The sequence below is a fragment of the Watersipora subatra genome, chromosome 1, assembly GCF_963576615.1.
Source record: "Watersipora subatra chromosome 1, tzWatSuba1.1, whole genome shotgun sequence".
NCBI classification, from domain to species: domain Eukaryota; kingdom Metazoa; phylum Bryozoa; class Gymnolaemata; order Cheilostomatida; family Watersiporidae; genus Watersipora; species Watersipora subatra.
Window position 1 is genome coordinate 21,665,351 of NC_088708.1, and position 15,497 is coordinate 21,680,847.

The 15,497-nt window shown below is 38.5% G+C and overlaps 1 protein-coding gene across 1 annotated transcript in view; it reads left to right on the forward strand.

Annotated features, from left to right (window-relative positions):
- Positions 1-15,497, forward strand: part of LOC137397595 (disks large homolog 5-like) — a 49,082-nt gene that overhangs the window by 18,305 nt on the left and 15,280 nt on the right. The window contains exons 9-18 of the mRNA XM_068083893.1: positions 2,473-2,615; positions 4,868-5,084; positions 8,194-8,311; positions 9,411-9,535; positions 9,799-9,968; positions 10,131-10,270; positions 10,456-10,660; positions 11,173-11,273; positions 13,199-13,375; positions 14,788-14,960. Coding sequence (XP_067939994.1) covers positions 2,473-2,615; positions 4,868-5,084; positions 8,194-8,311; positions 9,411-9,535; positions 9,799-9,968; positions 10,131-10,270; positions 10,456-10,660; positions 11,173-11,273; positions 13,199-13,375; positions 14,788-14,960 — 1,569 coding nt within the window. The remainder of the gene's footprint in view (positions 1-2,472; positions 2,616-4,867; positions 5,085-8,193; positions 8,312-9,410; positions 9,536-9,798; positions 9,969-10,130; positions 10,271-10,455; positions 10,661-11,172; positions 11,274-13,198; positions 13,376-14,787; positions 14,961-15,497) is intronic.

Sequence of the window (15,497 nt, forward strand, 5' to 3'; positions counted from 1 at the left end):
TTTGCACCCTAATTTTTAACACCTAAGATGAAAACATACTAAGGCCAATGGGTTGTTGTTGTGCACCTAACGGGATGCAATGTAGATTGAAGGCAAGATAACGTGTTCATTAGAAATGAGTGTACGAATGTGTTTCAATTATAGAGACATTTTATGGCTGTGGCTATGGTTGATTAAATGCGTCATCAACTGCTTGTTTTTTCTGCTCTCCCATTCTTGATGACAAAATAGTGTTTGATGCAATGGTCACCATTAAACTAGCTGTGCAGCATGAATAATATAACCGAGTCGATGACCAGTGAGATATGTTTGCTGGGACAGCCGACCTTTATGTTAACAGTACATATAGCGGGTACAATTGCTTACTTATCTTTGGCTCGTTTATTCTGTATTATTATATTGTTACCTAGGAGCTAAACCAGCCAACCTCAAATCTCTTTACTCGGTTGAATTTTCCTTGACCAAGTCTCAATCTATTACAAATATTAAAGTCAGCGGAAATGATGGTTTTCTGGATTGAACCAGTCCCATAAAGGAGAAAACAATGCTTACATCTATTTAAATTTTGATTTTATTGTTAAAGTGTTAACGAGCGTGATATTGTTTACAAAACCTTTGCTCTTTGAAGCTCGAGTTTGGTTGTCAAATTGGGGCACTAGTTTAGCCAACAGCGAAGTTTAGGTGATAGCGTAGCTGCCAAACCGATAAACATTTGAACCTTTTTGAATAGGCTTACATTGAAGGTAAACGTTGATGACTGGCGCTAGGAGAGGCTACAGTCATAAAATATGGAACTGTTAATTCGGTGTAGGCTAATTAGTATTGGTAGATACATCTATTGTAAAGAAATCTCTATGGTATAAAGTGTCTTCCAAAGGCTATTCGTATTCATCGCATCCATTTGCTACAAATGCGTCGAATTGTGTATGCAATATTGTAACATTTTCATGGAGAAAATAGGGAGGTCTGTTGCTTCTCTATTTCAGTTTTTGCACGCTTTATACGTTTTACAGTTTTTGCACGCGAATATTTGAATTGGAGTTGTTTTCTCTCTTTGCTGTGCAACATCTGTAAAAATCACAATCTTTTGTTTGCTTTAAAATTGTCAGTCTCAGTTCTTGCTCTATATCTATCGTTTTTTTTACGTCATCACCCTGTTTGCACACGTGCTCGTCCACGAAAAAGCCACCATCTTTGTAGAAAATGATCGTCATTCTCCTGAATAATAGTATTTTTGAGTGTTGTTTTGATACTAAAATAAAAAATTTGCAAACAAAAGAATTGTTTGCAATAATTAATTGCAGAAGCTTCGTGTTTTTAATGATAAAAGTTGTCCATAAAGATGGCAGACAACGATAGAATGATGTCACGAAAAAACGAAGGATAGATAGCTGTCTCGCAATAGTTGATTATGTGGAGTGTAGGGAACAGCAACAGTGCTATTCTGCAACCTTGTAACAATTGGAAACTTTTTAAATTTAAATTAAAAAATTTTAAATGTTGATATTTACCGCGTGAAGTCTGTCAACAGAAATGCCCTGTTGTGAAGTCTGTCAACAGAAATGCCCTGTTGTGAAGTCTGTCAACAGAAATGCCCTGTTGAATCGTTTGAGATTGCTTGCCCTTTTAGTACGATGGGTAGAAAGAGAAAGAGCTAAAATTACATAGGAATTGCTGCCCAAATTGATATACATTGCAGTTTTAAAAGATCCTACTTTTGTATTAATTAAGAAGTAGTTTGTTTTATCATTATAATATGCTTCTGTTCACGAAGTTGGTTTTGCGTTAATATTGAGCTGTATTTGAGGTTTTACACTAATTCACTTCACTTGGGCAGTTGTTAATTGATTTCATAATTTTTGTACTTGCACTTTCCCGTTTTCATCCTTAGCAAAGCTAACAGCTGTTGTTAATGATAGGAGGGACAGCTAACTGACACCCTCCGTCATGATATTTCTTGGCCTTCATTTCCCTACTCGTAATCGATGCTGACGGGGGCAGTGTTAAAGGTTAACTGTTAGCAACTGTTGCATGAACGAAGATGACTAGCGCACTGTATGTTTTCTTCGCTCGAGCGGCGTAACACTCGACTGTGGTAGTACCTGTCTTGATAGCTACCTGCCTCGCCTGCCTATAGGATGTGCTAGCGTTTGACCTTTTTGTTATGAGTTACTGTAGGCTGTTTATGATGCAGGGAATAGGCAAAGAAAAACTGTCAGTCATTTATACAGCTGCTCCTAATGACTCTAGACACAGGCAGACGCTAGAGGCAGCCTACGCAACAATACTATCGCTCTAGACACCGTTTACTCGTTTTGGATATACTATACATATATATTGGCAGCGCTGGTGTCGCTGGTGTCGTTCTATCTAGCATGGTGCTGTCATCAACTCGTTGTTGCCTAGTGAGCTAAATCTTTGCGACAAAATGACCATGCTGGAGCAGGTCAAACAAATTGAGGATTTCTTTAGAAATGAGGTGAATGAGGAGCGAGTGAGTCGGGGACTAACCACGCCAAAGTATGATACCAAGGAGCTGTCGACTGATGTTCACTCGTCCAAAGAAGCCGAGATGTTGAAGAAGGAAAACGCTTCTCTTCGCAAGGAGCTGGCAGGTTTGTTCTGACCTCTCATTTGACTTCAACAATGATATCTAGGCCTTATTTCAGAGTTGACATTTGCTAAAGTATAAACTGTGATTAATTGTTGAGTTAACAGAATCCTTGAACTAGTGCTCAATTCTTTGCTACCTGAAGTACAGCCAAACCTCTACTTACGATCACCTCATACAGTGCTAAATCTGAACCAATATTTCACACTAACACGCGTATCGTACGACTTTTAAATTCTTTCTAACAAGTAAGCTTTGTAAGTAAAAGTGAAAAATTTAGAAACAATAACAATACATAAATAGTTTAGTGTAAACTTGTACCAAGTTTAGGCTGAGTAGGTTACACCCCCCTCCGTATCTCTATCTGCCACCTTTAACTCAAATCAAGCATTACCGAGCCTATGCATTTGTTCACCTACCTCTAAGATAAAGTTACAGGAGAAACCTCATTTTTTACATATAACTTACATTTTTGTCATTAGTTTATGTTTTATAGTTTTATATAATGAATTGTAATGCTACATAAAGTTACTCGCCTGCTGTTGTTAAGGAGCAATCATAGTACATTAGTACATAGTACATAGTAGTACTCTCATAGGAATACTTGCTCAAGCATGCGACAGTTTCATACATTAATTGATTCTTAGAATGAATTAACTTCATATGTAGATGTTTAACTGTATCTGTGCAAGGGAGCATCTATACAAAGTAAAATCTCTTACTACTACTAAACACTCATGTGTAAACAGCTGTACCGACTGAGCTTGTCATGATCGCTCTCAACCTAGTTTGGCTGAATTATATTTCTGGCAGTCATTTGACTAAACAATAGTGAATCACAATTGTTTTTACATATTTGTCATTATTTTGTTAGTGTTATTGCATGATCATTTTATTTGGTCATTCAGTAGTTGATTTCTAAGACAACAAGTATACCTTAGTATTAATTTGATATTAATATTGAGTGATACGTAATGAACTAATCTGTCAATACCAAAAGTAAACAAACAGCAACATACATATCACAGTTGTAAAAAGGTGAATTGCAAGGCATCTTACTTTGCAGAGCTTTTGAGCGAATTTAGCCATAAAAGTTGAGTAGGCATTTTCCTCACTCAAAACACTGTAGGCTCATGAGAATAGATCGTAGGTATTCTTTGGTTGTCTGTCGATGGATTAAGCTAAAATATCTCACAAGGGCTTCTGCTGCTTACTTAATATCGAGGTTTTCTACTGCCTACCTTAACCATCATCATGTTGATATATGTTTATTCACCGTTCTGTGCAATATCGTGAAGATTGCGACACTCGTTATTACATGTAGTTCTTTTAAATTGGTGCTTTGCTGCTTTATACAAAGCACAGATATTGTCGAATCTTGCTTCAGGAAGTGAAAATGCCCTACATTACAGCTATCATGGTTCCCAGTACCTTTCCATATTGTTTATAGTACGTTGTGAAGTCATTGGTGATTTTGGCTCATCGGTCTTGATTGCTATGTTTAGAAAGCATTTAATGAAATGGTTTCTTGTTCACCACACTTGCTGCCTATCTAACGCCATCTTGAACAAGTAGAAGGTCTGCTTTAAAGAGCCGGGTAGGCTTGTTAATGTAAGGGACAGTTTCTTGACGCGCTCCGCCCAAAAAAGGGTAAAACTGGCTATTCACTCAAAGCGTCGTTTGCAGAGCCAGTGTATCACGTCTTAAACAACATGTGGGTCTTCGTCGGCACAGTAAAAGGTTTAACTCTTAATGGATAGAATTTTGATTTCATTCATTTCCACAACTGGCTGGTTTTATTTAGCATTAGCTTTCAAATGATATAACTTTGCGCAAACAACTATTATTATATGACTAGAGATATTCTTTTGGGTAACAAATGATAACTGGTTTCTGGCCTCTATCAAAACTGCTCGCGAAATCTTTTATAATAATTTTAGTGTAAAACCAAAGTTTTTTGTTTGGCTTATTTTATGGACCCAAATTTGTTTTGTAGCTAGATGATTTGCGTTGTTACCATGTTTTTTTCTTCAGCAAAAGTATAACAGTGCGAGAAGTTACTTGAATGCAGTTTCTACCATACGCTGTGGCTGATCCATGATGAGATATTGATAAGCTGATGATGCTTCAAAGAATAATAATGGAATATTCAATGAGGATGTCACGGCCTTCACCTGGCAGAGGCCGATTCTCATTGATCAGTCTATTTATCAATTTAGATTATTGCTAAAATCTGTCTCCTGTTGTACAATGTAGAAGCTAAGAATGACGCGAATATCAGCATCAAGCGTCGGGACTGGGCCTTCAGCGAGAGAGACAAGATCGTTCAAGAACGAGAGAGCATTCGGCGTCAGTGCGATGAGCTGCGTCGAGAGCGAGATCGGGCGGTGAGCAACCATGCTGAGGAACTAAGGACTCTGGACGAGCTGAAGAAGTTTAAATTGGCGACATCTCGTGAGCTGGTTGAGATGAGGTGGGTAAACCTGTAGACTAGCTCCAGCGTGAGGTATAGGAGATATATGATTTTGTAGACCGATGTTAGTGTGTGGTACAGGAGATCTGTGTGTCGTGTGGACCAGTATTAGTGTGCGCTACGGAGGTGTGTGAAACTTATGGACGAGCGTTAGTGAGAGGTGCAGCAATGACCAGCATAGGAAGCAGACAATGTTGGCTCCGATTCAGTTGGTATATGTTGAAATAATAGTGTAGGTTTTTTTAGTGGGTGAGCTGGTCTCTTGCTAATTGCTACCTGTTAAGCGCATGACCAGCAACTGGTTAGTAACTAGTCAGTCATCAAAAGCTTTTTACCTGTTTTTGTCTCGCTATCACACCAGTTAGTGGCAGTGGCGGCTGCACTCTAATGACGGTTGTGTGATTCCCAGACATGGCGGCTCATCTTCCCATCTTTACTATGAAAATTTATCATTTGTTCCAAAAAATTGTTGCATAAAAACTTTTTATTCATAATTTAGTGAATATCATTATGACTACAAGTTAACTGGTTCCCTTTTTCTATAATTTTTCATGGCATAATTTAGAAATATTTCTGTTTGAAAAATGAAATTATTGCCAATAAAGTAAGAAAAAAGCTGTACAGCTTTATTTTAGTTATAGTAGTCCCAGCAATAGCCCTCAGTCGAACTATATACAGTCAAACTCGGATAACTCACCCTCGGATAGCTCGAACACATGGTTAACTCGAACGGATTTGTTTGGTCCGTTCCCACGCAATGATAAATTGCTTTAGATAACTCGACCTTAACTTCGTTAACTTGAACAGTTTTTTTGCCCAACGGCTACCGAGACGGTTGTTATCGCTTTAGAATATCACTTTATTCCAAGCCATAGAGATAGACATCAACTTTTAGTACTTCTTAGGCGGCGTTATCACCATCATCGGCAAGATATTTTTGTTGATGACTTTTCTAAAGGCTTGCAAAAAATCAAATTTTACCAAGTATCTGCTTTGCGATGGTCATTCGAAAGCAAGGGAAAGCTAGGTATCCTTCAGATAAACCTAAAGTAAAATCGGCAAAATTGATCTTGGTTAAAACGCTCAGGAGAAAAAGATGTTTTTCTGAGCGTTTTAACCGCGATCAAATTTTGCCAATTTTAATCTGAGAATGTCTTGGCAGTCACATCACCTAAAACAACAAACATATCTCAAGGGATAGAAAGATATCTATACTTTTTGATAAAAAAATTTTTAACTTTACATGAGAGGCCTTTCAACTAGCAACAAGCAATCTATGCTTTTGATTTATCTATAGTTTGCATATGTACATGTATCTACTGATAAATACATGTACTTGCGACAGTGCTTTGATAACTTGAACGCTCCGATAACTCGAACACTTTCGCTTTGCTCGGTCCCATGACGTTTGAGTTATCCGAGTTTCACTGTATATATAACATATTGATGATGACATACAGATGTCTGTTCTTTCCGATATTTGAGAAACTTTTATCACTTAGATGACCTTAGTGTATGCCAATTAGTAAAACAGCTTCTTTTCAGAAAAAAATTGGAGGTAATTTGTGTCATAACTCTGTGATTTTACAATGGAAAAGTTTTAATGGAAAAGTTGGGAATGTGTTTTTAATAGCACACTTCAATGATCATTCCCTTTGTCTAAGCTGTGCTCTAGAGGTCAAGAAAAGTTTATGATATTAAATCATGTTGTTCAGATATCACTGTTATAGTATTATCATATACATGTTGTGACTTTCAACTGTGTCTGGCTGCTTTGTTGAAAAAAGAGTTTTATTTAGTATGACAATTTTGAAGTAATGATCAATTCCTTCCGTTTTGTAAATTCTTTTGGGTAAGGTTGTATATGCAGTGTATCTAGCTTATAACATTGCCCTCTCTTACAACATAGGTGGCATAAAAGCCAAATTAGTGCACATTGACCAAGAAGGTTGCAATAGTTTTTATAGGCTAAGTTTTACCTGCGAGCTATCATTCACTGTTTCCATGGTGCGCAGTACTGCGAAGCAGCCCCCTCCGAAGTCGAGGGGATTGTACGTTTCCATGCTGCGCAGTGGTTTTCAGCAAATTAGCCAGAGAAGAGAAATTGTATAAATCGAATCGCCTGATGGAGAAATAGAATCGATCACGGATACCGAACGTCATAAACGGTCTTTTTATGATTCTGTCGTCATTATACTTTTATTTACAATACACATTCACAAGGTTTTACAAACCTTAACACACTTTTTACAAAGTAATATATTTTTAATAAGTATTTTTAAATAATATATTATTTAAACGTTAATTTAGGACTTGCCACCTATTTTTCGAAAAGTGTTGGCATCAATAAAAAAGTCCAGGAAAGTAATCACCTCATCATCCTCGTGAATGCAGACCATAATTAAATTTAGGTGAAAGAAGATCGGAAGAATAGAAAAAAAAACAAGATTAGCAGGACAACCTTTGTACTAGTTTATGGCCCTCGAAGAATCCGTCTCTGCGGCATGAGAGCTATGCGCAGTCGCTGTTTCCTTGCTGCGAGTTTGCACTGGCTTCGCACTGATCAGTGCGCAGTGATTTCAGTGCGAGGACGCCGTTTCCATGATTCGGAGATAGCGCAACTCCGAAGCACTGCGCATCATGGAAACAAAGTGATAATGACCATTGTTTATAATTATGTATAGCATCACCAATAATGCATATGTAATAAATATGACTATAAGCGAGATAGTTTAAAAATGTAAAGTTGCGGTTGCCCTGTTGATATGCAGTTTGATTTGCATCGCTTTTAAATTCATACTCTCTAGTCAGTCCGGTATGTCGGAGAAACTTTCACATGATTTACTCAACATTTTAGAAGAGGAACTATCTGCATTCAATTTTCACATTTGAACATTTAACTTTCGTTAGCATTGTAATTCATGAAAATTTGAAATTGAATTAAGTATATCCTGTGTTGTCACGGTTGCTTGCCTAACTCGCGCTGTTTCATTTAGGACTGTAGGCCTTGGATCAGTTACCACATCGACTCGCTGCCAATTACGGCTGTTGACTCTTTATTTTTATTTTTCCGTAGTCTTTTGTCCACAAATTCATTTGGGTATTGCAGAGAGAAGCTGGACAAGGAGGAGAGGAAGAATAAACTGACGGCTGGCAGTAATAGCAGAGACTCGGCTATCGATAATGACCTACAGGACTGGGATACCGACATTCTTGACTATGAAATAGTGAGTATTCATCTTCACTACCATTCTAGATCGAAGCTCATTTCTGCATCAACCATAACAAGGGAAGTCTTGTCATGCGCTAGCTGTACAAATTTCGTTTTTCTGAAGCCTAAACTTTATTTTGGAAAATGTGAGCTAGCTGGGTATTGTTGAATTATTTATTGAAGATTTAAGGTTCCGGCATGCTTGGTTCTCAGGTTAAGCAGGAAACTGTGCAATCCTACTCTTTCAGTTTTGGCGCTATACACAGGTACCTCTATAGTGGTCCTGATAACATTGCAACAGGTTTCAACCATGTGGCATAAGTACCTCTATAATGGTCCTGATAATATTGCAACAGGTTTCAACCATATGGCATAGGTACCTCTATTAAAGTGGTCCTGGTGATATTGCAACAGGTTTCAAATATTTAGAATATAGTTTTTGGGCTTGCAATAATAACTTTGGAGTATCAATGGGGCATCTTAACAAATAGTTCATTGAAGTCATTGGAGAATATAAATACAAAGCTTCCCTCATTCGCAGGGAGGGCATGATTTGCTAATTTATGATAAATGCGGGTGGCAGCAACAATATGGGAGATAAATATTTGGAGAACTCTAGCTAGCTAATAGCTCTAGTTGAAATTGTTATTGTACTATTTTGTTAGACTTGTTTTAGTTTTGCCATATCATTTCAGCGTATTTGCTGAGTGAGCTCGTTTCCCTTGCATTTAGTGCGCACCTGGACACGGCGCCCATCAACCATTCGCTGGCCATGCGCTGTTTTTCATTACTAGAGTAGGCTTTGAGTTACTGAGCAAGCGGATAGTAGCGTATCATATTGCTACGCGGGTCACCCCTGCACTATTATTAATGGAGGTAATTCCTCTGGAGTTGTGCCAAGCCAACACATGTTTATCATTGCCTGTTTCCAGATCACTAGAGTGCATGAACTGGCTGCTATTGGCTAGCAGTTGGCGCAGAAAACAGAGCTCATCGGTGCCCAGATGGCCATGGAAACTGCCAGTAGATTTTCCTATTCAATTTGGCAAAGCCGAGTGCCATTATAGCTGTTAGGGTTATCGGTAAAGTGATTGAATTTTGTCTATTCATTGTAGGATACATCTAATGGCTACCATGGTGATCTTGGCCTCGATGTTACATTAAGTGGCGGCAATACATCTGATTCAGGTCTATCTGTTAACTCTATTGCTAAGGGAAGTCCTTGCGAGGGAAAGCTCAGGTTAGTCATTTAGTCACTACATTCTAACTCAGTTGATTTATTGGCTATCTTTCAACCCTTCACATGGATGCATCAAAGTCATGTTCCAGTTTTCAGCAAAATTTACTTTTCTTTTTCGTTACCCTAATGTTTGTAATCCTTTATGTGATTCTATCTATACACAATATTCCTTCCATTCATTCCTTAGTGCTTTGCGAGCAACTCAACAATACCTTTCGTGCCTCAGAGTTGATACTGAGAATAGTTCCTGCTGTGGCTTGTAGGGTGAACGATGTTCTCCTTCGTGTGAATGACCTTGACTTAAGCAACGCCTCAAAAGAGAGACTCGTGGAGACTATCCAGGCATCCTCAGATTCTGTTACCTTTAAAGTGAGACGAAGGAAGCCCATAGGGCGATGCAATATTTCTGTTGAGTTTCCTTTCAATAGAAAAGGTTTGTCATCTAATGGGTACCTCAATTCATCACATCTTAGAAATGGTTTTAGTAGTCCTCTACCACCTGACTGCTGGCCTTTCTATTTGGTGTAAAGACTTGCTAGGCATTACATCATAGTAATGTGTGAAGAAATAAGAAATAAGAGATTCTGTTTTGTAGATCCTGGGCTACAGCTAGAGTCTGGCATCTATGTAAGCAAGATAGCTCCTGGCTCCGCGTTAGCCCGAGAGGGAAATGTGGCTGTTGGAGACCGACTGCTTTCTGTGAATGGCAAATCTGTGGAGAGTAAATCCGTCAAGGTGGGTGGTGCTTTGTGAAGTGAACATTTTAGGCTTGTAATCAGAACTCGGTTTATAGAAAGAGAGACTTCTTTACCTTGAATGCCGAAAGGTTTAGTAAGCGGGCCTATAGTTGGGGAGAATGTGATCAAGTAGTCATTGTTTCAAGCATCTGTATGAAGCATTTGACTGTTCACTTCTCATAGGATGTCATGCGTATGCTGGAACCTTCCTCAGGAGACTATGTAGTCATGAATGTTGGCAAGTACGGGCTGGTATCCTCTGACACCCATCATAGTTCAAGTGAAGCTAACCTCAGCAATGGCCTCATCGATAAAGTCAAATCCAAGTTTAGTCGAGGAAATGAGAAGAACATCTCTAGCAAACAGCATGGTATTGAGAATGGCACCGGTTAGTCTTGTTTGGCTTCTATCAGCCCTTGTCTTTATCTTGTTGGTTGTACTCACTGCATAACTCCTCTACATGTACAGTTGCAAGCTCAAGGAATGGAAGTGTTCTAGTTGCAGTAACGGGCTGGGCAATAGAGTATCAGTGTCGAGTTTTTCGGTAGTCGGTATATAGTAATTTAGGTATTTAGTAATTATTTAATATAATTAATCAATTAATAGTATTTTAGGTATTTTCCGCTGCAAAAAATTTAGTGCCATTGCATGTGTTATCATAGGCAAAGCCATGGTAGTGGTCTACCGGTGTCACCTTCAGCCATAATACAAATGTTTTTGTTTCCTGTTGATTAACAGCATGTGTCACTCTTTTAGCCACTTCTTCTTGGCATCTGGTTTTTTTCTATTTGTGTTGCAATGAAGATAGTTCAATGAGCTGCCACTCCGGCTGGGCTAGGAGGCAACAACTGGCGACAACCTACATATCCAACCTACACACTACCTATCTTTGTTTTGCAGGCACAAGTCCAAGGAAAAAAGCGCAGCTAGGTACAAAGCAACTACATAATTTTCTTAGTAAATTCAAGCCTCGGCCAAGCGATGAAGACAACACAATAAGGGTAAGAAAGAAGGGGTGGTCTGTCCATCCTTTTCCCATCAGCACTGCTGTAGAGTGAACAGTGAGATTTGTGTTACTGCGTTATTAGGGTGCGAAAAGGATGGTCTGTCCTTTCCTCCATCAGCACTGCTGTAGAGCGAACAGTGAGATTTGTGTTGTGTTATTAGGGTAAGAAAGGAAAAGTGGTCTGTTCCCTTCATCCGCGCTGCTGTGAAGTGAGCAGTGAGATTTGTGTTGCTGTGTTATTGCAATTTGTAATAGAGGTTCATCCACTTTATGACAAATGCACTGGGTTGTTGCACATCATAATACTTTCGGTATGCTTATTCCATTATATCAAAGGTACATTTTCACGACTATGCACTTGCGAAAATCATTAGCCTCACACAATTCTCCACTATTTACTGTCTGTAATTGAGTGTTTGAAGTAAATGAAGCCACTATTAGTAGCCAGAAGAGATAAAAAGTTGCACTACGAAACAGGTTTGCTTAACTTTACCTCTTCATCACTCCTAATTTAACGAATGATAAACATTTGCCCAGAGGCTTTTAAGGTGAAAACACACTTGGCGATATTTAGCGCGATATCGCGCTAAAATCATCTGATATCGCGTTAAAATCGCTCGATATCGCGTGGCGCTAATCTGCGCTAGAACTCGCTCAGCGAATTCGTGTAGAGCGATAACGCTCGACATTCTCTATCATAACTTTATCGCTAGCGAGATGCATTTCGATCGGTTGATTTTTCCCACAATGCAATTTTATGGCGGGTAATTATTTCTTATCGATGTTTGCCAACGTACAGCAGCAAAATTTTGCTGCGATTGAAACATCAGCAGAACGAACACTGAATTGTTCATGAATTTAATAAAAACACTCCCAGTCCCTTACGACTTGACACAAAAATTAAAAAAAATCCTAGTTACAAACCAACATTTGAAGTCAAACGTTGCACAGGTTGACCATCTTGAGAATGGTAAATATTTAATATATTAAATATAAAAATACTACTATAAATTAAACTATATATGAAAATCGTAAAATATTACTGGTAAAAATGCAAGAATTGTTTTTTACGTCTTGTAGTTTACAATCTGTGAAAGTGAGATAGGCCTAATAATAAAAGCGGACGTTGTTAACATTGTTGCCTGCAGGGTGCCATATTGACTTACCTAAATTTATTAACAACTCCGAAGAAACTAATGATACGGAATTTTATTGGCAGTTTGTGAGCGTGCCCATTATATCATTTGCTAGTGAATCGCTCAAGTGTGTTTAGGCACACACCAGCGATATCTCCGCCCTCATGACGAACTCAATAAAATCGCCTAGTGTGTTTGGACTTTAAGACATGACTTGCCTCCCATAATCATCACACATTCGTGTCTCCAGTGCCTGTAGTGCTTTTCACTGGCAAATTAAAAGGAAATGCTGTGTGATGTTGGTTTTGTTGCACTGTGACCTCCTGTAAACATGTTGAAATGTTCACGAGCTCCACTGCAACGAAGCTTTGGCGAGCAGAGAAATATCTAATGGCAGTTAGCTGAACATTGCCCAGTACGAGGATTTGTCTGCTCTTCAAGTTTTCTCAGTTTTTTACAGCCCTGTTGCATTTGTCTAAGGCGGGGGCAATCTCCCATAGCGCTCGTTTTTTCTATATCCAAAGTGTCTAGCGCAGCAGTTTTACAGTAGGTGAATGTGAAACAAGGAGTGTACATGTATTAGATACTAGCATGCTGTTATCCTCTCAAGGTGTCTACCTACAGGCAGTGCTTTAGAAACAGTCAGGAATACTTGACAGTCAACAGTGGTATGGCCATGAACGTGCTAGTGATTTACATAATAACAATGGTGGGACTAGCACAACCTTGTCTAAACCTGCAGACTCTGCTGTGATTCCTATTCTAATGTGCTCCTTGACTGTAGGCTCGCACAGACCAGGTAATGAATCTCCTCGATAAGATTAATCAAGACTATGAAGGAGGGTCTCCTCATCCAATAGGAACAGACCGTGTAGATGTATCGACGAATGGCACAGTCATAATCAAGATGCCTTACAACTCCAAGCCAGCAATACCTATGTCCTTTGCAGACCATAGCCAGGTGGAGCTAGTCAAAATATAAAACAGTAGATAAGGCCTGCTTTTATTGAACACATTTATATATACATTTATATATATACCGATGACTTAACTGTATGTATATACATATATATATATATATATATATATATATATATATATATACACATATATATAAATAAATTTGCTATTACTTTAGTATCGAGCACTTTATGCTGACTTTTAGCCTATACTTTATTGTATATATATATACAGTATATACATACACACACATTAAGTTGTCGACTTACGACCACAATTGGTTCCGGTCGGCCGGTGATGAGACGATTTGACGTAAAGCGATTCTGTATATTCTGTCAATTCCTATCTAAAATAAATGAATTTAGCTTACTAAACACATATTTGAAGGAGGTTTTAGTATGTATTTTAGTAAACTTCAACCTTTTAACTAAGATTTTATCAATTATCTGTTTGCGAATCCGTTTTTACCATTATGGATAACGCTGAACTCGCCATGCCGAGCAATGTATGTTTCTCAATGATGTATAGAATCAGTACACAAATCGCCAAATTTTAATTTTGAGAAAAACTATTTATATCGTATGGCAGAAAAAATTTGCTTTAACGCCCTTAATAAAAATCATCAAAGTTTTATATACGTACTGTACATATCAAACATTAGCAACAAAATAATATGTTAACCTTTGTAACTACAGTTAACTACAGTAACTTTGGTGTATTTAGTGGTTATGATCTGCAGTAAAATGTAACGTTACTATGTGCAGTACGTACCGTAGGGAGTTCTTACCATCGAGGCAGACATATAACATAAACGTTGGATATAACTTTAATGGATTTAGCTTACTAACACATACTTGAAGCTTGAGTATGCATTTTTAAATAGTTTACTGAACTTCAACATTTGCATCGCTAAAATGTTATCAATGATCTGTTTCCTGTCTCATTTTCAGAATAACTGATAACATAAATGAGTGAGATCGAGCTTCGTATCTCTTTCATTCGTTGCTACAGGGATTTCGGTGAATAGCATATCATCATATCTGTTATTCCGAAGTAACCGGCATACGGCCTGCCAAATTTTAACTTCAAGAGAAATTTTTGAGTGAAAAATATTTCAGATGGAGAGGGTGAAAAATCACCGTGTTCTACATCGAAGGGCGAAAAAACCTTGTACAACAGGGTCATCGTAGCTCGAGCGCGCCCTGTATATCTATATATACATATATCACATTTTCTATTCAATAATTAGGAAATCTGTCTTGAATAGTTAGCATCACATTTTCTCAGAATCTATTAGAACTATGTAATTATATAACATACATTAGGAAGATTCCATTTATAGGCATTGCTTCCACCTTCTAAAATTATTTGCTTCCTAACTAAAGGAATAATCAGTTTGAATATTCGTTGCAGGTATATCGCAGTCGACAGGCTAGTGGAGAATATATCAACACGCCTCGCTCAGAGTCGAACACGGGCTCATCCAATTACAGCGCATCAGCGCATGGTGCCGGAGAGAGAGTGTTGCCTGGCCGGACAACTCCGCTCTATGAACCCAAGGTGCAGACTCTCCCAGCGCACAGCATGTAAGTATTGGATCTAGTGATATGGGTATAGAAGGTATGATGGCACACTTTGTTCACTCTCTGTACACACTCTGTACACACTCTGTACACACTTCACACAACCTTCATCAACAGATTTCCTGGCTAAACAGACTAAAACAATAAACTGACTGACACTCTTTGACACGTGAATGTCTGGTGTCAAGTGCAAAGTTGAGGCTGTCTCAGGAAATGCTGTGCTGCAGACTTGTAGTAAGAGAGACGGACGCATCGAAAGTCGGCTGTTCACGTTAGCATTCACCGTTAGTCTACTTTGTATTGGTCCTAGTATGACCGCTTGCACAGGTGAGGGCCTGTTGCAGCTCTCTTCACAACACAATGTACAATAAAGCTTTATGCCGATTTATAGCTGCAGTGCTTCTATAGCTGCAGAGCTTCTAAGTTTTGGAAACAGATGCAGTTAAAATGGGGCTGAGGTAGTGGACTCAACAGTTAACCGTGCAAAATTAACCATAATTTATATACCATTAAGACCATAGGCTAGGGATGTTTTGCTAG